The sequence below is a fragment of the Prosopis cineraria genome, unplaced genomic scaffold (assembly GCF_029017545.1).
Source record: "Prosopis cineraria cultivar Desert tree isolate PC_DT_omini unplaced genomic scaffold, ASM2901754v1 PC738, whole genome shotgun sequence".
NCBI lineage: Eukaryota > Viridiplantae > Streptophyta > Magnoliopsida > Fabales > Fabaceae > Prosopis > Prosopis cineraria.
In genome coordinates this window covers 16,517-42,994 of record NW_026556063.1, presented here as the reverse complement: position 1 = coordinate 42,994, position 26,478 = coordinate 16,517, and the positions used below count along the sequence as shown (strand labels likewise).

At 36.0% G+C, this 26,478-nt stretch overlaps 3 protein-coding genes and 1 pseudogene across 3 annotated transcripts; all 4 read left to right on the top strand.

Moving 5' to 3' along the window:
• The first annotated feature begins 7,894 nt into the window (after positions 1 to 7,894).
• LOC129298178 (pectinesterase-like) lies at positions 7,895 to 9,790 on the top strand. Its single transcript, XM_054936583.1, has 3 exons — positions 7,895 to 8,927; positions 9,016 to 9,377; positions 9,461 to 9,790. Exons 1-3 carry the CDS (start codon positions 7,904 to 7,906, stop codon positions 9,788 to 9,790), a joined length of 1,716 nt encoding a protein of 571 aa, XP_054792558.1. The 5' UTR covers positions 7,895 to 7,903.
• A 3,176-nt stretch (positions 9,791 to 12,966) lies between these two features.
• Positions 12,967 to 18,500, top strand: LOC129298181 (pectinesterase-like). The gene is made up of 3 exons (XM_054936586.1): positions 12,967 to 14,052; positions 16,786 to 17,147; positions 17,901 to 18,500. Exons 1-3 carry the CDS (start codon positions 13,008 to 13,010, stop codon positions 18,228 to 18,230), a joined length of 1,737 nt encoding a protein of 578 aa, XP_054792561.1. The 5' UTR covers positions 12,967 to 13,007; the 3' UTR covers positions 18,231 to 18,500.
• A 562-nt stretch (positions 18,501 to 19,062) lies between these two features.
• LOC129298180 (pectinesterase 3-like) lies at positions 19,063 to 21,776 on the top strand. Its single transcript, XM_054936585.1, has 4 exons — positions 19,063 to 19,143; positions 19,721 to 19,989; positions 20,493 to 21,014; positions 21,464 to 21,776. Exons 1-4 carry the CDS (start codon positions 19,063 to 19,065, stop codon positions 21,774 to 21,776), a joined length of 1,185 nt encoding a protein of 394 aa, XP_054792560.1.
• A 2,339-nt stretch (positions 21,777 to 24,115) lies between these two features.
• LOC129298179 (pectinesterase 3-like) lies at positions 24,116 to 25,974 on the top strand (annotated as a pseudogene).
• Positions 25,975 to 26,478: the final 504 nt, after the last annotated feature.

Here is a 26,478-nt window from a genome sequence, read left to right as displayed (position 1 = left end):
GTGTCCGTTAAATAAAAAAAAATTTACTCAGTGACAAAGGATAACCCCATGTCTGAACAGTTTCCACAGATGCACAGCTAGTTTTTCCATATGAATGGACTCATCAGTTTCTTGATGTCATTGCATAACTTGCATTTAATATTAAAACCTTTTAGTCCCCAAGAAGCTAAAAAGATAGTCAATGTCATGAACCGATCACGTGCCTGATCATGATTTTTCTAAAGTTTCTGTCACTTCTCTTTCACCACCAATCCAAGACCAGACGAGGCAGTGCAAGATGATGCATCAGACGAAGGTTCAGCCACATGACCGTCCCACTGTTACCAGATCCCCATTTGATATTTACCATTCGAGACAGTTCTAAACATAAATTAGATTAGTTCACTTGATCCTAAAGACTTTGGCTCAAATAATATCATCCATTACCATGAAGAAGACTGGTCTCTACTGGCTTTTCTTACTCTTACACACTGTGTTATCAGCTGTGGTCTGCTAAGTCCAACCCAGAAGTTCATTCTTTGCCATTAAGCAGGACTTCATCTCCTCAGGCACATAAGAGGAATCCCGTGAAGCAGTTGGACTCATCTTTCAGAAGAATACCTCCAAGCACCCCTAATCCTACACAGAACCAGTAAGCTCTATTTACTCTTAAGCTTCAAGCCCTTTTCAAAGTTTGCAGTTACTGATTGACAGAGAAAATTTCATTTTTCTTTTGCAGGTTCAATCCTCCCACAGATGGGTGAAGGGACAGAAATTCCTTTTCATTTCTTCATGTCTGTGTAACAGAAGAGCTGTCGAGTAGTACACTGGTGTTTCAATTTCCAGCATCTGCCCACGGTTAAGTGTGCTGCAATTTTGATTGGATTTAGAGTTTTGCTGACATAGCTTGTTAATTCTCTGATGTACTTAAATCTGTAAGAATCCAATAATGATTTTTTTTTTTTTTAGTGTGTAGCAAAGTTACAAACATCTGTCAAAACCCAGATTATGATAATTATATCTGTCCAAATATTTCATCCTTTTCTTTACAGAAGAAGAGGCGGTTGCTTGAAGATACCCTCATATTTTCCACAAACTAACCTTCCTCACTCTGTAATTAGCCTTTCCCTATACACAGTCTATGCAATTTAATTCCTCAACTAGATTACTAGCCAAGAGAATTTCATTCAAACTTACGAGGATCAAACCTTTGGAATCTTCCAGCAGTAGATTCGGTGTCAGATTTCTTTATCCTATCGGAGATATTATCATCTCCTTCAGTTTTGAGTATTTTTGCCAATACATGACTAATAAAACAAGTTGGAAGCCCAGGTCGGTGAATTCCTCCGTTTGAAAGTTGATGGATACTGTAGTGAAAATCTGCTTGGATTCTTTTCTGAGGAGCATTATTTAGGGTTTGAACCTTGAATTGTGATCAAATGTAATTTTTCAAGACTTCACGAAAGGTTTCATGCCAGAAAACGAAAATGGACAAGGTTAATTAGGGATGAAGATTTGCTCGCATGACTGCATTATGTTAACTCTGCCTTGCTATAAAATAATTGAAAATACAGATCAGTTTATTATAAAAGCCTAAAGGGTACAACCTGTAATGAATAATCCCTAAACAAAATAAAATAGTCGTGTATGTGTGCGTGATTTAAACAAAATCTCATTTTTCATAATGTCTCTAAGCTCAAGATTTGACCTAGTTAAGTTTCAACTTTCAACTTTCAACAAAGTAACTCTATAATCAGGGCATGGCAATATTAGGTTAATAAATTTAGAATCCAAATTCCACGAACTACGTGATGATTCTCAGAAAAATATTATGCTTACAAAATGTTAAAAAAATAAATTGACATTTAATAAAATTAAATGGAAACAAATACTAAAGTTTTGTTATGAAAAATATATTTCAGATGTGTTTATTAGAAAGTACTCCTCTATTTAATCGATCCAACGTTCTTCAGATTTTTTTTTTATTCCCTCTGCCTAGATCAAACTTAAAAGAAAAGCTCAGTGATTATCCAATACAGTTTGATTTGTGGCCAACCATAAGACTAGAACTCCTCATCAACAGTTATGCGTATCAATGGAAACCTAGCTTTCAGCCAAACTCTTCCTTGACTAATTTGTTAATCCAGATACACTAATCTTAAACCAAGGAATATTGAACATTTGAAGAAACTTTTGTTATTTTGTGTTAGAGGGGAGGGACGAAATTTAAGTACATATTTTCCTTTTTAATTATTTTGTTAAAATGTTTTATCCAGCTAAAAAAGATATTGTAATAATTCTTTAATCGGAAACGGCTAGTTTTCATCCTTATCTAACTACTTTGTAAGTACTTTCCTATTCAAATTATATGTTAGGAATTTTCATCTAACTGGAAAACAATAGCAAAGGATGTTGCCTACAAATAAGGGAGAATACAAATGAGCAATGAGTAGTGAAATTGACAATTAAACTCAAAATCTCATGACTGAAAGTTTATATAAGTCCTTTCATTTTACTATATATTTTTTTATTAAGTTGAACTATATTTGATGTGAGACTTTTCGTATCATTTTAAGCATACTCATACTTTGACGTTGACACTCTAATAATGTCTCTATCAAGTGTGAGCTCATTATCTTCTTTATATTAAAGACACCAAAAACATCAATTCTTCACCATCTAACTAAGGCAACCCCAATTTTTTTTGCTTTAAAAGATGGTGCACAAAAATTCTTTGGCAAAACTAGAGTTATTTGCACAACCTAACTTTGAATGGCATGCAATTACAAGCTTTCAACATCATCTTTTCACAAACATCATCTTTTCACAAGTGTCAAATGAAATTAAGCTTCGATGCCACTTGTCAAAATGCAAAATAAAACAAAACAAGAAGCAAAACCCAAAACAGAGAAAGAACAAATAGGAAGTCTATATTTGTTTGGTTTGTTAATTTCTAAAGCCTTGAATCAACAACTAACACAATTAAGAGGTTATTAAATGGAATCACTATCAATGATGACAAGGTATTATATGTAATAGTCCTCACCCCATCTCACTAAGGTAGGAGAGGTTAAAGGCTCGATCCTTGAGAAGATTCTAAAAGACTTCTTTGGTGAAGTGAAGAATAACCCATGTACTATTATAAGAAAAGTCACACGTGGGCCCGTAAGGGGACACGTGCCACTACCGTATTTGCCAGCGTAAAAGGAGCTATGCTGTTATATAAAAAATATGTTTTGGAGCCTTCTCAAACTCGAACCTCCAACCTCTACCTCAGGGATCGAGCCCTCAACCTCAACCTCTCAATGATACCAGGATTGGCCACAACCTCACTAAGGCAGAAGATATTGGAGGCTCGATCCTTGGAAAGGTTCTAAAAGACCTTTTTAGTGGAGTAAAGAATAACCCATATACTACTGTAGGGAAAGTCACACGTGGGCCCGTGAGGGGACACCTGCCACCACCGCTTTCGCTAACATAAGGGGCTGAGGGCCGTGCTATTACATATATATAGGGAGAGCTTAAAAGAAAGCAAAAGGAAAGGTAGAGTTGATACCCAAATTTGAGCACGAAAGAATTAGTTGGTCTAAGAAATTATAAGGTGTTAATCTAGACTTGAAAATTCTTGATGACAATATTAATGATGACAAACTGAAGGAGCTACTTTTGACATTTAAACTATTACATCATGCAAGGTTATGCGTGATTCACTTAGACATAGCAAGTTTTGCTTTTGTGGCTTGTTCTACTCCTTAGCAAGCAAGTAAAGCTTTAAAGGAAATGAGTGATAAAATGGTAGGTCAAAAACCTCTTTATATTGTTGTGGCTCAATGCTCAATGAAAAGAAGAGATGAAGGGCATGTACTCATTTGGTTTAGATATGTGTACATGGTAGAATTGTACTAATTCATATGTACTATAATTCCTATATATCATCATAGAGCACCTACCCTTGCCCCTCGACAATTGTACTATAATTAGGAAACACGTGGATTGATACCATATCAATTAGCTACTTTTGATTTCCAACAACAACTCTAGCCTAAAATGTTTTTTGGTGTTGCTCTAAATTTTATTATGTTACATTCTTAAGAATGGGGAGCAACTACTTAAAAATAGGAAGAAAGAACAAATAGGCAAGAGCCATGGAATAACATTACATCTTGCTCATGTGTTATCTCCTTTGCATTTGGGTAGTTACTTCTTATTCTTAACAAGTGGTGTTAGAGTACAAAGAACCTAGTAGGAATAGCTAGTGTCATGAAGGTTAATGCCAAAATATCTATAAGCAAATAAATGTTATACAACATAGAGATGTGCAGAGAACCTAGGATGAGGAGAAATGTTCCCAAGCATAGAGAGCCATGCATGTGTTCTAGAAAGGTTCCGCTTGGGCAAAGGATGTGTTTTTTACAAGGTTGAAATTTCCAACATGTGTAGCAAAACCAGATGCTATATAGAAACTCCAATCAAGAGTTTAGATCATCGATAACACTCAAAATGACATGGGCCTGCCTATTGTTCTTCAGGTCTTGTATGTGAGTTTGGGTGTGAACATTAGCTTTGGCCTTTGCTATACCAAAAAATCAGTGCATGATGCTAGGTTAACATCTATATCCCTTCAGTAAGCCTCTTGCACCAAACTGTACAGCAAAAGTTATAAAGGTGTTGCTAGAAATGGATCCATCCAAATTTATCCATCTCAATGAACATCTCATTGAATATCCTATATATATATATATATATATATATCAACTTAAACGCACTCACACTTAAGCATAATAAAAATATGTTAATATGAGAACATCAATTGATAGTAATTAGTCCCAACTCATAACAAATAACAAGGAATTAAATGACACAATTTGAATTACATGAAATTATTCACAGCCTACTTCAAGGAAAGATATAATATTATTTTTATTTATATTTTGGTATGAATTTACTTTTTATCAAGGACAATCTTATATAGAAATTTAAATGTTCAAAAATCAAATTCAATTTCTAAAAAAAGCTCCCCAGGTAATCGAACATTCGAACTCATGAAGGCATCCTCCAACCTTAATAACATGATAAAATTATCTTTTATTGATTTTTAAATTATAAAAGCTCGAATGCACCTCAATGTCCATCCAAAAGTAAACAAGTGCACTTTTGTTGCGTGTATTTATATATGCGCGCGCGTCTGGATATCCTCTCCATGCATGCTCTCCCTCAATACTCATCCTTATTAGTCTATTAACTGTCGATAATTTGCTGTAACTCTATAATTAGTGTTTTTGTTTTTCTCATGCCCAATATTAGGTAGTACATGCTTGGATAAGCTCTAAAATCAATTTTAGATGTCAAAACCATAGTTTTTTTAAAATATATCCAAATACCGGCTTATATATTAAAATCAATTATAAATCTAGAATCATATTTTTTTAAAAAAAAATATCTAAACACTCACTATATATATCAATTATGAATCCAAAACTATAATATTTTTAAAAATATTCAAATACATTTATATATATCAAATTAATTATGAGCTTACATACACCTAGATATTAAAGATAGCATGGTCATATAAAAAATTAGGGAGATTACATTTCAGAAGCTTCTCCATATTGCTTTCATCAAATCCACATTCAAGGGCATTTTAGAAGTACTTCCCAAAAATTAATTTGGAATCAAATTGAATACCCAAACGATTTTCCACTTTCTAAAAACGCTTTAGAAAGTGATAGTGGTGGGAAAAACAAACCGGCCCTTAGCACTCCACGATCAACGTTCTATCTACATCTCCAGATTAATAGAGTAAAGGGGGTTCTAGTTGCTTAAATACAGTATGGTTCATTTTGAACCAATGTGACCCAGTATCTTGATGGTTCTCACCGACAAATAAAAAATATAATGCTGATAGAAATGCTAAAATAAATAAAGATTAAAATAACCAATATACTAAAATATTAGGAGACGAAAAGTGCCTTTGCGTGTCGATTGGGAAATTACTTATATTTAGTCGAGCCAACATTCTTCAGTGTTTATGTATCTTTCTACTCCTTTTGCCCGTAGAAAGAAAAACAAAGTGATGACCATACGGAGTCTCTGTTTCTGTGGCCAATTACCATAAACCTAATAGACGTATCAATGTGAACCTAGCTAGCTTCCAACCAAACTCATCCGATCCTTCACTAATTTCAATGAAATAACTAATAAAAAACGAACCATTCAAACGAAGTAATATTAAACTCAGATGGATTTTTCCATTTTTAGTATTAATTTGTCAGATCAGTTACACGAAGAATCTTGAATATTCGAAGATTTTTTTTTTTAAATTGCAAGACGCTAGAGAGATAAAAATTAAAGTAATGAAATATTTTCCTTTTCTAATTTCGTTAGGAAAGAATATGTTGTAATTCTTAAATCAGAAACTGCTATATCCGTCCTTGTATCTTTCCATTTTTTAGCATTAGCACATAATTTGCCATTTCTATAAATGTATTTGGATGAAAAAGATCATACCCCTCCTCCGTCATAAATTATAAAATACTTTTAGATAAAATCTTATATATCAATAAAATTCATTAAATATACTTTACAACCTTACTTTGTCAAGGTAAAATAAAAATTTTTAAAATTACCCTTTATTTAATACTCCATTTATGAAGAAATATTGAAGAGAGGAAACATATGAAAAGGGTAATATTAAAAAATTATCATTTATGAAACTTTATTTTTATTAAAGTATCTCATATTTTGGAATGTTGAATATTTTCTAAAAGTATTTTATAATTTAAAACAAAAGGAGTATGATAATGATTGAGTTGAGGAATTTTTTTTGGGCCAAATATGCTGAGGAACTAGAGCCGTCAATTAGGGCTGAGCCCGTAGGGCCGGCCCTTTTAGGCCCGAAAAAATTGAGGGCCGGGCTTCCATTTTATCTTTAAAAATGTAAATCGGGCCTAAAAGGGCTGGCCCTTTTAGGCCCTAAAATAAAAGGGCCGGCCCTTTTAGGCCCGTTTATAATTTTTTTTAAATTATAATATAAAAAAAATAAAAGATTAAATACATAATTCAAAGAAATGAACATATTAAATGCATTCATCCATCCCTTATTTATTTATTATGATAATATTAGTTAAGTTTAATTTTTATTGGTATTCACTTTGATGTTGCTATTTGATATTAGACCTAAATATTTTAGTTTTCTTTATTGTTGTGGTGTAAATTAATTTAAATTTATTTTCTTAAACTTAATTTTATGAATAATAACTTTTTTTATAATTATAAATATATATTTTATAATTTTTAATTGAAAAAATAATTTTAAAAAAATAGGGCCGAGGCCCTGAGGGCCGGCCCTTTAGCCCTGAGGGCTAGGGCCGGGCCTTAAAAAATGGAACCCTGACATGTAATCGGGCTTATTAGGGCCAGCCCGTTTAGGCCCTAACCCTTCAAGGGCCGGCCCTTTAGGGCCGGGCTGGCCCTAATTGACAGCTCTATGAAGAACTGAATGTCGCATTCTTAAATCGCATGGTATCACTCAGAGGAGATTACCTCCGAAAGAAGATAGTATTCTTTTCCATCTATCCTGATCTGAATTTATTTTCTCAAGGACACTCTTGAAATAGAAACTTAAATGTATTGTAAGTCAATTTCAGCATCTTCTAAAAAAGTTTGTTCTGCAGCAAATCAAACTCGTGAAAGGCATCTTCCATTTCTAATAACTAAATTTAAGGAGGCCAAAAAACTATAACAGGTAAAATCATTTTGGGTCCAAAATACTTGATGAAACGTACTTTATCTTTATCTATCTATATATACACAGACACACATGGGCACGTGTGGACTTGCTTCTATACTGTATAATTTTCTTCTCTCCCACTAGCTTAGCTTCTTGCTCTCTGCAGGTAATTAAAAACTCAAACCATCACTCATGACCAAAGTAAAACAAGCCTTCGCCGGAATATCCCAATATTACGGCAAGAGCATTCCCATGTCCAAAAAGAACAAGAAGCTCTTCTACTTGGCCTTCTTCACTTTTCTGCTTCTCGTTTCCATTATTACTGTTGCCATTGTCGTCCGAGTTAGCACTGACAATGTTCCTTTCACCCGATCACACGCCGTCGTCAAAGTCTCTTGTAGTTCCGCATTGTACCCTGAACTTTGCTTCTCTGCCATTGCCGCCGAACCCGGCTTCACCGAGAAAGTCTCTTCGCACAAAGACGTCATACAACTGTCCCTTAACATCACTATCAGAGCCGTACAGAATAACTCCGTCTCCCTCAAGAAGCTCCAAACGAGAGCAGACCTCACAAAGAGAGCTCAAACCGCTCTTGAAGATTGTTTGAAGATCATTGACCACACCCTCTATGCACTTCGCGGGTCCATCTCGTATCTCAACGACTCCAGTTATCACGCCGATGACCTCAAGACTCTCGTCAGCTCCGCCATAACGGACCAAGAAACCTGCCTGGACGGATTCTCCCACGATGACAAGGACAGGAACGTGAGGGAAGGACTGGGGGACGGGCACTTGAACGTGGAACGAATGTCCAGCAACGCGTTGGCGATGATCATGAACATGACCGACACTGAAGATTCCATTACTAGCGGAAAAATGATGGAAGTAGAGGAAGAGGATGGGATTACGTGGCCGGAGTGGATTTTGACGGCAGACCGTAGGCTTCTACAAGCTTCAACAGTGGATGCAGATGTGGTGGTCGCAGCAGACGGAAGCGGGAACTACACGACGGTGTCGGAGGCGGTGGCAGCAGCGCCGGAGCAGAGTAGCACCAGGTATGTGATAAGTATAAAAGCGGGGGTGTACAGTGAGATCGTGGAAGTGCCGAGTGAGAAGACGAATATCATGTTTGTGGGAGATGGAGCAACGACCACTATCATCACAGGAAGCCAAAATGTTGTTGACGGGAGCACAACCTATAGTTCTGCCACAGTGGGTAAGCCATAATACGTGCACACACACTGATACTAAACATCAAGGTAATTAAATATTATAATAAGCATGTGGGTGCGGGTGTGTTGCAGCGATAGAAGGAGATGGATTCTTGGCGAGAGACATAACGTTCGAGAACACGGCGGGTCCGACGAAGCACCAAGCGGTGGCTCTGAGAGTGGAAGGCGATCTCTCAGCATTCTACAGATGCAATTTTCTTGGATACCAGGACACTCTCTACGTCCGGATCAATCGGCAGTTCTTCGTGAACTGCCTCGTCGAAGGCACCGTCGACTTCATCTTTGGCAATTCCGCTGTCGTGTTCCAATACTGCGACCTCCGAGCTCGGCTTCCCTTATCAGGACAGAAGAACGTAGTCACTGCACAAGGACGAGTAGACCCCAACCAGAACACCGGCATTGTCATCCAAAATTGCACCATCAGAGCCACCCAGGTATTATGCAGATTTCACATTTTTGATAATCAAAAGAAGAATGTATATCATTAATCTTTGATGATGCATGTATGTATATGCAGAGTCTGGAGGCAGCGAATGGAAGCGTGGAATCGTACCTTGGTAGGCCATGGAAGGAATATTCGAGGACAGTGATAATGGAGAGTTATATAAGCGATATAATAAACCCAGCTGGGTGGTTGGCTTGGAATGGGACGTTTGCATTGGACACTCTGTTCTATGGCGAGTATCAGAACACTGGACCTGGTGCTAATACTTCTCAAAGAATTCTTTGGCAAGGCTTTAGGGTTATTACCAGTGCTTCCGAAGCTCTAACTTTCACTCCTGGAAGCTTCATTTCTGGCTCAACCTGGTTGGCCTCTACTGGGTTTCCATATGCCCTTGGACTTTAATTTCATTTATACCTTCAAGCTTAACTGAATCTGGGTTTGAGTTCGGTACTATATGTATAGTGTTTCTAGCCCAGATCAATGAAATCTTTAATTTGTTATAAGCCTCTACCAAAAAGTATCTGCCTACCCCGTTGGCTCTGTAATTGAAAGAGTATATTTTTTAATTAAATATATATATATATATATATTGAACTTTCTTCCTTGTTTGCCAAAAAGGTTCACACATGAAGCTGCCGATTTTTCTTTTTTTAACCAGCAAAAAAGCTTCACACCATCAAAGCATAACGAGGTTCAGATACACATAAATTAAATAGCAGCAAACGAAGGAGCACTAAACAAACAAGTAATGGCTAGAGAAACAAACAGACTGGATTCCCTTATACTATTTGAGCCATTGAAATCACACTCCATCAAAAATTAATAAATGAATGAGTTTATTTAAATCGTTAATTGGGATTTCAATGACTTAGATGAAAAGGATACTCAATGCTTATACTAAGAACATGCACCAAATCCAAATCCAAATCTGTGAAATCAGTGTTGCCTTTCCGCTCGGCTTCTTCAAAACACTGGTCTATTTCAAGTGGCGCTGATAAATTTGTCATGGTAAAGTGGTAGCTTCGGGGGGATTAAGTTAATGCTTGTAAGATTTAAATTCCATGACCTTTTTTCTTAGCGCTCAAAATAGTTAAAGCCTTTTTCTTTTTTCCCCCCCTTATGAGCTTCAATATTCAAATCCTTAGCTTAGACTAATCTAGTTGATAGGCCCCATTTGAATAGGGTGTGGTCAGGCATTCCTCTTGCCGAGTGCCTATCTTAATGTACAATTCAAACCAACCTTATGCCCAAGTGTACATTTGAGTTGGATTTGCTCGAACAACTAAAAAAAAATGGAAATAATTTTTTGAAAGATATATCAAAAATTTCTTTGAAAAATATATAAATATTATCATTTAAAATATATTCTTTATAAAACTAATCATAATCAAAAGTAGCTTTTTTAATTCCGTATGATCAACAACTATAAATTTTTTTTATATAATATTAAGTTACAAATTTTGAATTTTGAAAGATATTAAAAAATTTTAATAATAAGAAATGTTGAACAAATCTTAAAAACAATATAGTTCATGATAACTCTCAATAAAAAATAATGTCTTGAAATAAATATTATTCACAAATTTAAAAAACAATAAATGGCATATGTTCTGAGCGAGTTTGTTAGGGTAGGTTTGACCCCTGTTCAGTACCCGGCTTGTTGTGCTTCAAATTCGAATGGCTCAAGCAGAATCAGGCTTTCGAGCAATGTGTGTGGCCCTGCAGGTTGACAACTAGTGGATATAACCCCCAATAATTTAATTGTTGCTGCATATACTCAGAGCTTGAACTAAAGATCTCTTATTAAATTAGATGAATCCCTTTATTACTTGATCCAAAGGCCTGAATAGTTAAAATAGTTAAGGGCTTTTGATAGTGTTGATAGGATCAATTTTTAACTAAATGAGAAAAATATACCTTGACCACTACATAAATAATACAATTAAAATGTGAAAGCGTTTTGTATGTAATTAGTTTATGTGGATTCATAGTATGTGAGTTGTAATTGGGCAAGACATAGATGATATCGTATTTTTTAAAGACTCTTTGACCAGACTTTTTTTAAATTAAAGCTCCTAAATTTTAAAATATTACTATAGTTCAAGAATCTTGATTTCATATTAATATCATAGCTACTTTATTTCACTTGTTCATTTACCTATAGAATATTATTTATTACCTATACATTGTTTATTTATTTACAAATTATTGTTCATTACTTTACTTCACTTGCTAATTACTCTATTTTTATTTGATTTCATTTCAGGTGTTTAAATCATCTTAAGATGACGTGTTGTTTATTTACTTATGAAATGATGTTCATTGCCTTATTTCACTTGTTCATTGTCCGATTTTCATTTGATTTCATTTCAAAGAAATAAACAAGTTAAGTAACATAATAAATAATATTTCATGAGTAAATGAACAAGTGAATTAAGAAAATGAACAAATAAGGCAAGACATTTCTAATATTGATAGAAATGAGAGGCAATTTTGTAATTTTTTTAAAAATATAATATCAAATTAGGGCCTCTAGACTACAGTAATATTTCAAAAATTTAAAAGTTTTGATTAAAAATAAGTCTGATAAAAAAACCTTTATTGATATTTTTCCTATTTTATTTTGAGAGAATGGATCATAAGGTGGATGTAGGGCCTAAAGCATCCTTGATTTTGCTTGGTTTATGGTCAACAAATCAGCATAGACAATATGACCTCACATTGTTGGCCCTACTGATTTCATGCCCGACCCTTCTTGCCGGCAACTCATAAATAACCTTTCTCTTCGTGTAAAATAAATAAATATTTTTTGATAAAGCAATAACTATTAAGTAGGAAGAGCGATAAAGAGGTCCAGAGTGACTAACTAATTTAAATTAAATTTTAAATATTAAATTTTTAAAATTTATAAATATAACTCTCAATTTTATAAATTTACTATGATGAATTTGTAATTTAATTTTTAAATTTTATTTTATTTTTTAACTATTTTAAAATTTAGAACATAAATTATAAATTTATCATAATAAAATTATAAAATTAAAAAACTTACAAGTTTTAAAATTTAACATTTTAAAATTTAATTTAAATTAATTAATTCTCTTGAAATTTACATATCGTTCCTCTAACATGTTGTCAAGAGTTTAATCCCCCGCGCCTTTTTTTTTTTTTTTTAACTTGTCATGGGTATGAAAAACATCACTGTTCAGAAAAGACAAGATCTGTCAGAGAAATGCCCTTATTTAAAAAAAAAAAAAAAAAAAAACTCTCATTCAATAGTCATATATATCATTGGCACTCTCAAGTTCTCATCCGCTCATTTTCACTCCCCTCCCCTTATCTGATCTCCTTCGCTGCACATTTTGTGTATTTATTTTAATCTTGATACTGCTATTTTAATTAAATTAAAAATTATAATTCATAAAAAAATTATATATATTGCGAAATTTAGTATGTACCAACTTATACTGGCAGTTAAAAAGCCACCGACAGTTTCGAGCTACGTGGCGTGCTTCAATATTTTGCTTCATAAATCATTTCATCTCTTCTCCTTAAACTGGCTACATCAACCCCTTCTGTTACCAAAACTCTATTTTGTCAACTCTTGCATCGACCACCTATGAGCAAAACTAACCAAGTCTCCGCCGGAACACTGGATTCCGGCAACCACATTCCCGTGTCAAAGAAGAACAAGAAGCTCTTCTTCTTCGCTTCCCTCACTACTCTGCTCCTTGTCTCCGCCATTGTCGGCGTTTCCGTCGGAGTTAACTCCCGAAAAAACTCCGGCGATGGCCCCCACAATGTCCATTCGAGAATGGCACACGCAATCGTCAAAAGCGCTTGCAGTTCCACCATGTACCCCGATCTCTGCTTCTCCGCCATCGTCACTGAACCCGGCTTCGCTCGGAAAGTCTCCACCCGCAAAGACGTCATAGAACTATCCCTCAACATTACCATCAGAGCCGCACAACACAACTACTTCAACGTCAGGAAGCTCCAAACCAGAAAAGGCCTCACAAAGAGAGAGAAAATCGCTCTTCACGATTGCTTAGAAACGATTGACAACACCCTGGACGAGCTTCACCGAGCCATCGCCGACCTCGAAGACTCCGGTCATCACGCCGACAACCTCAAGACTCTCATCAGCGCCGCCATAACCAACCAAGAGACCTGCCTGGACGGGTTTTCCCACGACGGCGCTGATAAACACGTGAGAGAAGGGCTGATGGACAGGCAACTTCACGTGGAACGCATGTGCAGCAACGCACTGGCGATGATCAAGAACATGACGGACAGTGAAGTGTCGATGAGAAATAGAAAATTGACGGAGGTGGATGAGGCGGCGGACGGGGTAAGGTGGCCGGAGTGGATATCGGCGGGAGACAGGAGGCTTCTGCAGGCGCCGACGGTGACTCCAAATGTGGTGGTGGCAGCGGACGGGAGTGGGAATTACAGGACCGTGGCGGAGGCGGTGGCGGCGGCGCCAGAGGGGAGCAGCACGAGGTATGTGATAAGAATAAAAGCAGGAGTGTACAGAGAGAACGTGGAAGTGACGAAGAAGAAGACGAATATAATGTTTGTGGGAGACGGAAGAACCAACACTGTCATCACAGGAAACAGAAACGTCGTTGATGGAAGCACAACCTTTCACTCCGCCACTGTAGGTAAGTAGAAAGCATTATATATCTCAATCGTCGTTCCTCGATCCGTAAAAACATATTTGTGTACACATTTTCTTTTGTAATTACTTTAAAAGGAATATACGCATGATGAGTTTAGGCCGTAAACAAAAATATTTTGGCATGGCAGTCTAAATAAGTTTCTGGATATATTTTATTATTAGTATAAACTAATGCAATCAATTCATGGCAAATTAAAAATATTTAACATGGTTAGTGTTGATTTACATTTATATGTTTAAAATACATAAAAATCGTCTAAACTTCTTAAATGATTTATGCTTTTGGATATTGGAGTCAATTGCCTATATGCCTGCGAATTGGACCAGGTCAGAGGTCCGTAGGCTTCAAGGCGTAGTAAGAAAAAAAAAAAAAAATTGGGGGACAGCTCATGCATGTATATGCACGGAAATGAAATAGTCTTTGTCTGTCTGATGGATCTCCTTCATGACTTGTGAAGTCTTCAACTTAATTTTCAAACTACTTCTTCCATACAATTATGAGCCAGCATTCTTCCTTTTCTTCATTACAAAACTTTTCTCAAAATGTGGGAGCATTTACCAATTAAAGTTAGCACAAGTTGTGAGTCCCATATCATTTAAACAATTCAGTGAAAGTTTGAATTACAATTTTTGTGTTTGTAATAATTTAGTTGAGAGATCCTTACCATTTACTTTTGGTGGTAGTATCTTGAGGAAAATATTGATCTCTGCTGTTCACAGAGCTTAATCATTATGCTTATCAAAATCTTGATCTATTTTACAATATGTCACTTTCTCCAGTTCTTTTTATAAGGTTATGTTATCTGCTTTTCTTTAATTAAAAAATTAGTTAAATGCCAAATATTTTTATAACTTTTCAAAATCCATTTTTGATTAGTATATACACTCCCTCCATTTATATTTATAAGAGAAAAAAATTATATCACATAATTTTAAAAAATCAGTTAACTATGTTGATTGTATCTAAAAATAAAAAAATTGAACTACAATACCTTTTATTTATTATGTTAATCAAGTTTGATTAATTGTTTTTTATAACTATGAATGATAAAATTATAAGGGTTAATTTAATAAGTTTACAATAAATGTTTATTAAAAAATATAATTTTATTTATATAAAAAAATAAATTAAAAGTAATAATTTATCCTATAAATAGAAACGTGAGGAATAATTGATTAGGGGGAGAGATGAGATGGGAAAAAAGAAGTTACATTTTAGAATTAATTGATGGTCCATTTTATAATCACACATAAATATACGTGTGTATCATTAATTGCTTTTTTTATTTTATTATTTTTTTTATTTTTTATATATGAGAAGGGTAAAATGTCACGTGCAAGAGAAAATACTTTTAAAAGTTATGCATTTAATAACGGAAAATTGATTTTTTTTTTCTTTTTCAGACGCATCAATAATTTAGCCACCATTCATTGCACCCGGTGGCAATAAATTCAATAAATGCTCGTATAGATATGGATGCTTTTAAATTTATGACATGATATTACTGCACTGGCTGGATTGAAGCTATCAACTTGAATGTTTCTTGTCGGAGTATCTAACTCATGGAAATGTCATTAATTGTGAATTTGTGGATAGACTATAGATATGGAGGAGGAGCTAGTTTAATTTAATGTTTAAATTGCACAACAAAAATATGGTTCAACTTTTGAAAATGTTTTGTTTGAAGACCAAAATAATTCGGAGGAACGCAAGTGGACAAAGATTATCGGGTTGCATTTTTAATGTGCACCATTTTTTTGTTGGCAAAAAAAATCATTTCTAATTTTTAATATAGTATTTTGACATATCGATATTGTATATCACATGATAAATGCTACGGAATCCCACAATTTGTGTTTATTTTGACCAGAAAAAAAAAATTCCCTTTTCAAGTCTGTTTAAGTGCCATGCATTGTGTTACCATATATTTATCATAATGCATTGTGTTATGATATGCTTTTTTCATCTCAAATTATAAAATATCTTTAGATAAAATTACAATACTAATAAAAATTATTAAATATAATTCATAACTTTACTTTTTAAAATAAAAATATAAATTTTTAAAAAATTTTCTTATTTAATACTCTATTTATCAAAGAATATTAAAGAAAAAATATAATAAAAATAATAGTATTATTAATAAAAAAAATTTTAGTTTTTATATTTTGAGACGTTGAACTTTTTTTAAAACTATTTTATAATTTAAAAGGATGAGAGAGCATTATCTATTTAGATAATTTATTATGTTAAGATTGCGTAAGATAATATATTTTTACACATTGACTGGCGACTGATATGAAAGTTAATTAGGCTCATCTCAATCACATCGCATATATGCTTTTCTTATGTTTTAGTACCATGATATCAATGATCACCAATTATTCGCCTTACATGTAATTTGGATGAAAAGACTGATTAATTGAAAGAAAATTTCGTTTTAACCATTCTAAATCAAAGTTTGCTTAAAAAGCTATATAATTTTGCGAGAAAACAAAATTCACTTCCTATAATTTGGATTAAAATAAAAATAATATAAACATAAAACCTACTGCAAGGAAAAAAATTAAATCTCCAAAGATTTTTTTTACTGTTAATTATAAATGCGGTTTTATTTTAATTTGGATTCTCTTCTAGTTTAATTATGTTTATTTTCTGAGTTAGACTTTACCATCTTATTCTCATACCGATGAGCGACTGTGTTATACGTTGCAGCTGTAGTAGGAGGACGATTCTTGGCTCGAGACATAACCTTTCAAAACACGGCCGGTCCGTCCAAGCACCAGGCGGTGGCTCTCCGGGTGGGCGCTGACCTCTCCGCCTTCTACCGGTGCGACGTGCTCGCATATCAGGACTCCCTCTACGTCCACAGCAACCGCCAGTTCTTCATAAACTGTCTAATAGCAGGCACCGTCGACTTCATCTTCGGCGACTCTGCCGTCGTCTTACAAGACTGCGACATCCATGCCCGCCGTCCCAACTCCGGCCAGAAGAACATGGTCACCGCACAAGGCCGTGTCGACCCTAATCAGAACACCGGCATCGTCATCCATAACTGCAGAATCGGCGCCACCCAGGTACGTACGTAAAATTGGTGGTGATCAATAGTTAATCATATATCATCGAATCTTACCATAAAATATTGTCAATAAGTAAATAAAAAAAAATCATAGTAGAGTCTAATAAATGTACCTGCAAATCCATAGCTGTGGAAAAAAAAAATAGTCTCAAATGAGAATCTCAATTATTTCGACGGTAAATATATTTACAAATTACAACCCTCGAGAGATCCCCTTAACTATACAAGAGAACATAGAGTATATATGAAATTATAGGGAAAACAGGGAGGGTAAAAGATGGTGAGTATTGGCATAACTAATATCCTCATATAATTAACGCAGAAGACTGACCCGGTAACCAATTTAAAGTGTTAATTAATTATCTTATAAACTCCTAACTGGGATGAATACACGGCGCAAGCGGTGCTTCCCCAATTTCACTATTGCCTTGTAATTTTTTAAAATTTTATTTGTAAAAAAATGTGAAATTTAGTTTAGCCCCCCCTATTATTCTAGATAATTTTCAATTTTGCCCCGTGTATGCCTCTTTGGATTCGTCACTTCCTTGACTCAGTCATCTTTGTGATCTGAAGGATTAAAACTGATAGCTAAAAGATTGTGTAGGCTGCACCATTGTCCAAATGGGTTCACTTGTGTGATTCACTTGTTCATCGCAATCCACCGACAACAAGATCATGAAAGGCCAATATCCACAGTATTTGAAATATTCAAACATAGTATTTATAGTTCGTATTTTCTGCTGAATTGCAGGATTTATTGGCAGTGAAGGGAAGCGTGGAAACGTACCTGGGGAGGCCATGGAAGGAGTATTCAAGGACAGTGATAATGAAGAGTGAGATAAGCGACGTGATCCAGCCAGAAGGATGGTTCCCTTGGGAAGGGAATTTTGCTTTGAACACTTTGTTCTACGGGGAGTATCAGAACACTGGACCTGGAGCTGTTACTTCTGCAAGAGTTAACTGGAAAGGATTTAGGGTTATTACCAGTGCCACTGAAGCTCAAAGTTTCACTCCTGGAAACTTCATTGCAGGCTCTAGCTGGTTGCGTTCTACAGGCTTCCCATTTGCCCTTGGCCTGTAAGTTAACTTTGGAAAAATAATTTGACTCTGCAGAGTCTAGCCAGTGATCTATATTGTTGATCAGTGGTTTGAACTCCGATAACATACAGCTAACTAATAATGCTGTAATCCCTAAGCCACCGGCCAGTTTGTGCAATTTTTCTTAAGTTATTGTATTAAACATTAAGGATATATGCTTCTTTGTTTGGCCGGGGGGTTAATTAAAAGAAAGCAAGGATGTGCTTTTTAAGAAGTGGACATGTGAACTGAGGCAGAGATTCAAAATGTTGTATTTTGAAGCTTATTTTTAGCATTTGAATTTGAAAGTGGAAAAGCTGAAAAAGCGGAGCACGTGGTAGTAGTGAAAGAATCAAGCGTACGCACGTACGTAGTGGAAGGAAGTGGAAAAAGATGAGATGAGGATAAAAAAGTGCAATACGGAATAAAAAAGAAAAATGGCCCTGTGAAGTACGAAGGAAGGGGAAAGGAAAATCCAACCGTGAAGCAGAGCCAGAGAGCTGGGAGACACTACTACTACCAAAAAAAAAAATTGTGTGGGAGTACTTGAACGCTTCAAAAATGTTCCCTATCTAGGCATTCCTGTGTGCACGAGATTAATTAATATATTATTTACCTACAAAATATCCATATTGATGGCAAGATTTAAGTTCACGCTAGCATAATTTGGGTGATCATCTTTTTTACTTCAACTATATAAACTCTCATTTACATATTCATATCTATAAAATCTTATCTAAACCACATTATATAGAGACGCCGAAGAGTATGACTTCTCTCTATAATTGACTAATTAATCACTAGTTGACTTACATTGGGGTTCCATGCCACGGGTCATGGGAGAAGCTAAGGAGCTCCAAGACGCAGCAAATAGCCAACAGGGGACCCATGTTGTGGCCAGAAATAAAAGGGGACCAGTTTTCAAAATATATATATATATATATATATTTCCATGCAAATTAAAAATCAGTATAAACCAACCAAGAGTGATCAGATTCAAATATATATATATATATATATATATTATGAGGGGTTGAAATCATATTTGGAGAACTTTTAATTGAATATACCAATACTTTAGTAGATAGCATAAAATCAACATAAAATATAAAATTTATAGCCAATTATAAATAGTCATCATTATATTGTATTTAACATAAAATATAAGGATGCATCTATTTTTATTGGTTTTTTATTTTAAGATGACAAACATTAAGAAATATCACAAAATTAGTCACACGTTTTTTGTTCTACGTTAATAATTACACCAAGTTGTTTTCGACGCCTCATCTACCGACAATATCCCAAAAAAAAAAAAGGTGCACTTCAAATTCTTGCTCCATAAATCCTTTCGCCATTCTCTTCTGGAGCTTCCTCAACCTCTCTGTACCTGATTTACATATATTCTCATTTTCTCTTCTCTCCCCCCCTCGCTCTAGTCAAATTCTGAAACTTAACCATGTCCAATTCTGGCGACGCCATTCCCATGTCCAGGAAGAAGTCTTCTTCTTTGCTTTCCTCACTAATCTGCTCTCAGTCTCAGCCATTGTCGGCATTATCGTCGGAGTTAAATCCAGCAAAATCTCCGGCACCGACATTGATAATATCCGTTTCACCCCGTCACACTACTTAGTAAAAACCGCTTGCAGTTCCGCGTTGTACCGTGAACTCTGCTTCTCCGCCATTACCTCCGAGCCGGGCTTCACCGAGAATTTGTCCAGCCACAAAGATGCCAGAGAACTGTCCCTCAACATAACCATCAGGTCCGTAGGGCAAAACATGTTAGATATTTTATCTTATTATATAGTATATTCTATTGTTAATTATTATAATTTCAGTTAAATAAAATATTCTAAGTGTGGTCCGCTAATCGGTTGTTGACAGAGTCTAAGTTTAGGGATATTATTAGTCATTTATTTAATTAAGTAAAAAATAATATGATGGGCACTATAAGTAATTGACAGTGATTTGAGTGAGGGTACAGTCTATCAAAAAACGTAATCTCTACTCTCTAGGGTTCCTTGATTAGTGATAGCGATCTCCAATTCATCACTATGCTTTTACCCTAGTTAGAAGGTACCCTAATAATCTTTTCTCTGACAAAATTTTTCTGATTTTAGTGTTCTTAATTGAAGGTGTTATTTGTGAATACTCTGCATCATATTAATAAGCAATAGCAAAAGGTATTTCATAAAGGCTTTCTAGCATATGATTGTCTTAAAATCATATTATCAATTTATTATTATTTTTCTCCCAACAAAACAAGCTCACTGTCAACAAAATTTGAGCCAAAAAAAGGCCTGACGAAGGGACAGAAAGTCGCTCTTCACGATTGCTTGGAAACTGTCGGAGAAACCCTGTACGAGCTTCGTCATGTCATCGTAGACCTCAAAGACTCCACTAATCACGCCGACGACATCAAAACTTTTCTCAGCGTCGCCATGACCAACCAGGAGACATGCCTGAACGGGTTCTCCTTCAACAAGGACGACAGAAGCGTGAGAGAAAGGCTGAAGAACGGGCAAGTTCACATGGAACGCTTGTGCAGCAACGCACTGGCAATGATTAAGGACATGACAGACAATGATATGTCTAGTAATAACAGAAAACTGATGGAACTTGAGGAGGTGGATGGTGGTACATGGCCAGTGTGGATGTCAATCAAGGACAGCAGTCTTTTACAGTCGTCGATGGTGACTCCAAATGTGGTGGTGGCTGCTTATGGGAGTAGGGATCATAGGACGGTGTCAGAGGCGACGGTGGCAGCACCGACGAGAAGTAGCACGAGGTATGTGATAAGGATAAAAGCCGGGGTGTATAGAGAGAACGTAGAGGTATCGAGCTCGAAGATGAATGTAATGTTTGTGGGAGCTAGATAGCAGAACCAACACCATCATCACAGGAAGCAGAAATGTTGTTGATGAAACCACAACCTTTAACTCTGCCACTATGAGTAAGTACTTCAATTCAATACAAGTGTTTTAATATCTTCCGGTCAAACATTTTAAAATGAAAGTAACCCAAAACAGGAAATATTGATTACATATGTTTTAATATTCACGCTTTTGTTTTAAATATTCTCGACCTTGCAAATTAATTGGGTTGCTACATCGAGGTCAATTGAATCATCCATATCGCAACAAAATTGGACAAGAAAGAGGCTCTAGCAGTCTCTAAGTTAGGTTCCACTTCACTCTCTCTTGAAATCTGTGTCGTCATTCTTCTCTTCTTTCATAGACAACTAAGATCATTGGAAGATACCTCTGCACCGGCTGAAGGATGTCCTCTCATGGAAATCGAAAAAAAGAAGTTGATAGAGGACTATTACTCTACTATGGTGGATGTAGTTATGGATGAAAAAATGCTGGGCGAGACTAGGAATGACAAGGCGACTGCCATGGATCATGATGAAGGTGAAGGTCGCGAGAATCAGCATGAAAGTGAGACGAAACAAACGTCTCACAAAGATTCTTTATTGGGGTATGATGGTGTTGCAAATGGTGGGGAGATTGTTGAAGATGATCTTATTTTGGATGATGAAGAGACATGATAGGATCCGTTGGAAGTCTCTGAAGAGATTAAGCAAATGAAAGAGTTTTATCTAGAAGTACTCAACACCACAGAGGAATTCAACGAGTGGTGTAAACCATGGAATCAAGCCTCGATCATCATAGTGCTTGGAAAAAGATTCAATATCTTTGAACTGAAAAGTTATCTTGACTTTCTATGGGGTATAACGAGCTTTGAACTCATTGAGTTACCCAACAGCTATTTTGTTGTGTGCTTCAAAGATTGAGAAAATGTGGTATCCAAAAACATTATTTTAATTGATACAGAATTTAAAATAAAGACAATTTTTTGACTATCATTCAAAAAAATTTATTTAAAAAACACCAGTTGAAAATTTATAAATTTATATTATAAAAATTAAATTTAAACAGTCTAGAGATGATGATCTCTCAGTACTCATTTATATGATGAACACTGAGACTGATTCCTATATAGTATAAACTTTTAGTACTAATAGTAGTAGTGAGCAAGCATCTTGGGTCCTCACATGATATCTTTTCCTAACTGGCCAATTTGCACTTGTTTTCTAATTAATTTGCATTAGTTTGAATTAGTGAGTTAATTATATTGTTTGAGTTATGAATTGTGGAACTCGTTACATTGTTTTTATATTTTATATTCTCGAGTTAGAAATCATTTGTTTTTTTTTGATACAATAAACTACACACGCATACTTTACATTGAGAAAGATAACTAATCTTTTTTTTATATATATAATTCGGATATATAATTAATTTGCCAGATTGTTAGTTAAATTCATTAAAATTTATGTGGCTTTGCCACTGGTAAATAATATGTGCACCGTATGTGTTTATGATATTATGTTTAAGATATTTTGGCCATTTTTCTGTTTCAATAATAAGTAGTGTGGTGTACGCTTTAATAATGGCAATGGTGACTGACTAGTTTGAACTTATTTTTCTTTTTCAGAAAAAAATAAGAATAATCTATCTAAAAATATTTAAAACAAGAGCGCGACGAATTTATATTACAAATGTATAGTCCACATCCTAAAATCAAGTGTTGATGTTTCATGGCCCTTCTAATCCACTGCTCGCTTATACATAGCTGATTGTGGATTTGTGGTGTCCAAATGTCATATAACACTTTGAAGGTGATGCCCTATGCATTGGAATAGACAGATCATCGTTATCAGAATATATATGTATGTATGCATGTATCTATGTATGTATCATTAAAAACGAAGAATATTATGTAGCCAGTATACATAAGCAAGTTTAACCAACGCCAACTTCTTTAGCCCTACTTTGCCAAATGGCATACGGCGCTTACATTTGATTATTTTACATTATTACTTGACACACTTGATATACATTATTATCATCGCCATATCATTTCTAATAGAAAAAATTATACTGAGAATTTATTATCAAGTCTCACAAAATTTATAAAATATTCTCAAATTATAAATTCTACACATTTACAATTTAACTAAGGTATTTATAATTGATCAATGAGCATTTGCAACTTGCAAAAAAAAAAAACAACTTATAATGGCAAGTTATAAATATCCATTTCTCAATTATAAATGCCCTTAAAAAAATTGTAAATGATCAAAATTTAGAACTTATAAATATTTTATAAAATTTATGAAACTTTGGATAATAAATTCTCTTATACAGCATTTAGAGGCAATTTTCCCTTTCTATTATTTCTCTTTCATTTTCATTGAAACAGTTAAGTTCGTGTCGGTATCGAATAGAACGACGTTTTTCTTTATTCAGATTTGTGATATTTTGTTTACTGATTCATCATTTTGCAGCTTGTTTTTATAGGAGGCCTAGTCATCAACTAATAGAAAATCAAGACTGCCTGAAGCTTTACTCCTTCAATTTGGACCGCGTCTGATCGAAATTGGAAACCACGCACATTAAGGAAAACATTGAAATAGGTGTTGACATATGTCAGGTCATATTCAGTAAATATTTGTATGCTAGGTTTTTTCGGTTATAGAGTACATGTCGGATGTAACCGCGTTAACAGGCACACGAATAAAATATGAAAACAATTATTGTTATTAATAGAATATAAGTGCATGGATTCAGTTTCAGCATAATCTAACTTCTTACACTGATAGACACAAACCTATAGCAAATTAAGAATCTTTCAAAATAACGCTCTCTAAATTCTCTTGCTATTTTTTTTTTTTCGAGTTGTTGTTGCTAAAAACAAAATACACAACCAAACCAGAATCTGATCTGCAGGCATTATTATCTTCTTCCCCGTCTTTATAAAATGCAATCAAAATCTAAGTACTGAAATCCAAAACCAGAAGAGAAACAAAATCGAAATTCCATGATGGATAATTCCATGAACTCCTTCAAGGGGTACGGTAAGGCAGATGAGCTCGAGAACCAAGCCTTTCGGAAGGAGACACGTAAGCGCATGATCATCCTCATCTTGTCCTCCATAGTTCTAGGGATCGTGATCGTCGCCGCCGTTGCCGGAACCCTAATTCATACGCATAATAATACCTCTTCAGGCAACTCGGCCCCTTCTTCTGCTGAGTTAACTCCGGCAGCTTCAATCAAAGCCGTCTGCGACGTGACTGGGAACCCGAACTCGTGCATCTCCACCATCTCATCGCTCCCTACCTACTCTAACACGACTGACCCTGAACTCCTCTTCAAGCTCTCTCTCCGCGTCGCCATTGACGAGCTCTCGAAGCTCGCAGCCTACCCAGCAAAGCTCAGAAGCAATGTAAAAGACCACAGTGTACAGACGGCCCTCGATGTCTGCGGAAATGTTCTTGAAGATGCGGTCGATCGGCTGAACGACTCGCTTTCGTCGCTGGAAGTCGGAGGAGGCGAGACGATGCTAACGCCGGCGAAGATCGATGACATTAGGACGTGGTTGAGCACGACGATTACGGATCAGGAGACTTGTTTGGACGCGATTGAGGAATTGAATTCCTCCGCCGCTAAAGAGATTCTTCGTGATATGAGAACCAACATGAAGAACTCTACAGAATTTGCGAGCAACAGCTTGGCCATTGTCACGAAGATTATGCGCCTGCTTGCGAACGTCAACCTCCCTGTCCATCGGAGGCTGCTGGGGTCGAATTTCCCGGCGTGGGTTGGCCCGACAGAGCGGAGGCTGCTGCAGCAAGAGGCGAACGCAATGACGCCGGATGCAGTGGTGGCAAAGGACGGAACTGGGCAGTACCGGACTATCAATGAGGCGGTGGCGGCCGTGAAGAAGAAAAGCGAGAGTAGATTCGTGATTTACGTAAAGGAAGGCGTTTACATAGAAAATGTAGAATTGAAGAAGGACACTTGGAACGTTATGATTTTCGGAGACGGGGAAAAAAAAAACCATAATCTCCGGCAGCCAGAACAGAGTTGACGGCACACACACTTTTGACACTGCCACTTTTGGTAAGCAACCGATCAAACTTCTCATTTTAATTTCTCGAGGCTGAATGCCTTAGATTCATAAAATAAAAGTGCCACATATATACTTCAATATTTGCAGCCGTTAGCGGGAAGGGATTCATAGCCAGGGACGTAGGATTCGTTAACACAGCCGGTCCGGCCAAACACCAAGCAGTGGCCCTGCGATCCGGCTCAGACCGTTCAGTCTTTTACCGGTGCTCCTTCGACGGCTTCCAGGACACTCTCTACGCTCATTCCAACCGTCAGTTCTACCGTGACTGTGACATCACCGGGACCGTCGATTTCATCTTCGGCAACGCTGCTTCTGTCTTCCAGAACTGCACCATCAATCCCAGACAGCCTCTCCCAGGCCAGTTCAACACCGTCACAGCTCAGGGCAAGACTGACGCAAACCAGAACACTGGCATTGTAATCCAGAACTCCTCAATTTCCGCGCTCGATCAAAATCTCACTGCTTCCACCTACCTGGGAAGGCCCTGGAAGAATTACTCCACGATGGTGATAATGCAGTCTGATATTGGGCCATTGTTGGACCCTGCGGGCTGGGCTGAATGGATCCCTAACGTGGAGCCTCTGAGCACTATATTTTATGCTGAGTATCGGAATTCTGGGCCGGGCTCAAATGTAACCCAGCGGGTTCGATGGGCTGGTTATAAGCCCAACCTATCAGAAGAAGATGCAAGGAAGTTCACGGTTCAGTCATTCATCCAGGGTAGCCAGTGGTTGCCTGACACAGACGTGGAGTTTCAGTCCTCGTTGTGATAATGTTCATTGCTTAATGTTTCTTCGTTTCTTTGATTCCTTCACTAATTGGCGTTGTAAAATGATTTTATTTTATCTTTTTCCAACGACAAAAGGGAAGTGTAACACTTGAGAGCCCGAGTGACTGCTTGGTTACATGCAAATTGATGTAATGTAATGAAAAATTTCTATACCATTGACTTGTGCGTTTGGTTGTTTTATAATCCATTACCTATATGAGATTTATTGATTTATTTATTATCATAAATCGTGTAATTATGGACGTCATTGAAAGGAAATCACAGAGGTTAGTCGAAGTCTAAAATGCCCTTGCCCCAAGTCAACGCCGTCCACCGTCTGATGTGTCATCTGTTGTCGTTAACCACTGCTATATATGGCCACCACTGGCCGCTTATGCTTGGCAAGGGGCATTTCAAAAAAATTTTTTTTAGTCTTTTTTAAAATTAAAATAAAAAATAAATTTGTTCACATGCATGGCCACCCATCGCAGGTATCCGAATGAAT

Coding starts and splice junctions, on each gene's coding strand:
- LOC129298178 (XM_054936583.1), top strand. CDS start 7,904: ATGACCAAAGTAAAACAAGCCTTCGCCGGAATATCCCAATATTACGGC. Junction 8,928..9,015: donor CTATAGTTCTGCCACAGTGG/GTAAGCCATAAT, acceptor GGTGTGTTGCAG/CGATAGAAGGAGATGGATTC. Junction 9,378..9,460: donor GCACCATCAGAGCCACCCAG/GTATTATGCAGA, acceptor ATGTATATGCAG/AGTCTGGAGGCAGCGAATGG.
- LOC129298181 (XM_054936586.1), top strand. CDS start 13,008: ATGAGCAAAACTAACCAAGTCTCCGCCGGAACACTGGATTCCGGCAAC. Junction 14,053..16,785: donor CTTTCACTCCGCCACTGTAG/GTAAGTAGAAAG, acceptor TATACGTTGCAG/CTGTAGTAGGAGGACGATTC. Junction 17,148..17,900: donor GCAGAATCGGCGCCACCCAG/GTACGTACGTAA, acceptor GCTGAATTGCAG/GATTTATTGGCAGTGAAGGG.
- LOC129298180 (XM_054936585.1), top strand. CDS start 19,063: ATGGGAGAAGCTAAGGAGCTCCAAGACGCAGCAAATAGCCAACAGGGG. Junction 19,990..20,492: donor TCCCTCAACATAACCATCAG/GTCCGTAGGGCA, acceptor CAACAAAACAAG/CTCACTGTCAACAAAATTTG. Junction 21,015..21,463: donor CCGACGAGAAGTAGCACGAG/GTATGTGATAAG, acceptor CTTCTTTCATAG/ACAACTAAGATCATTGGAAG.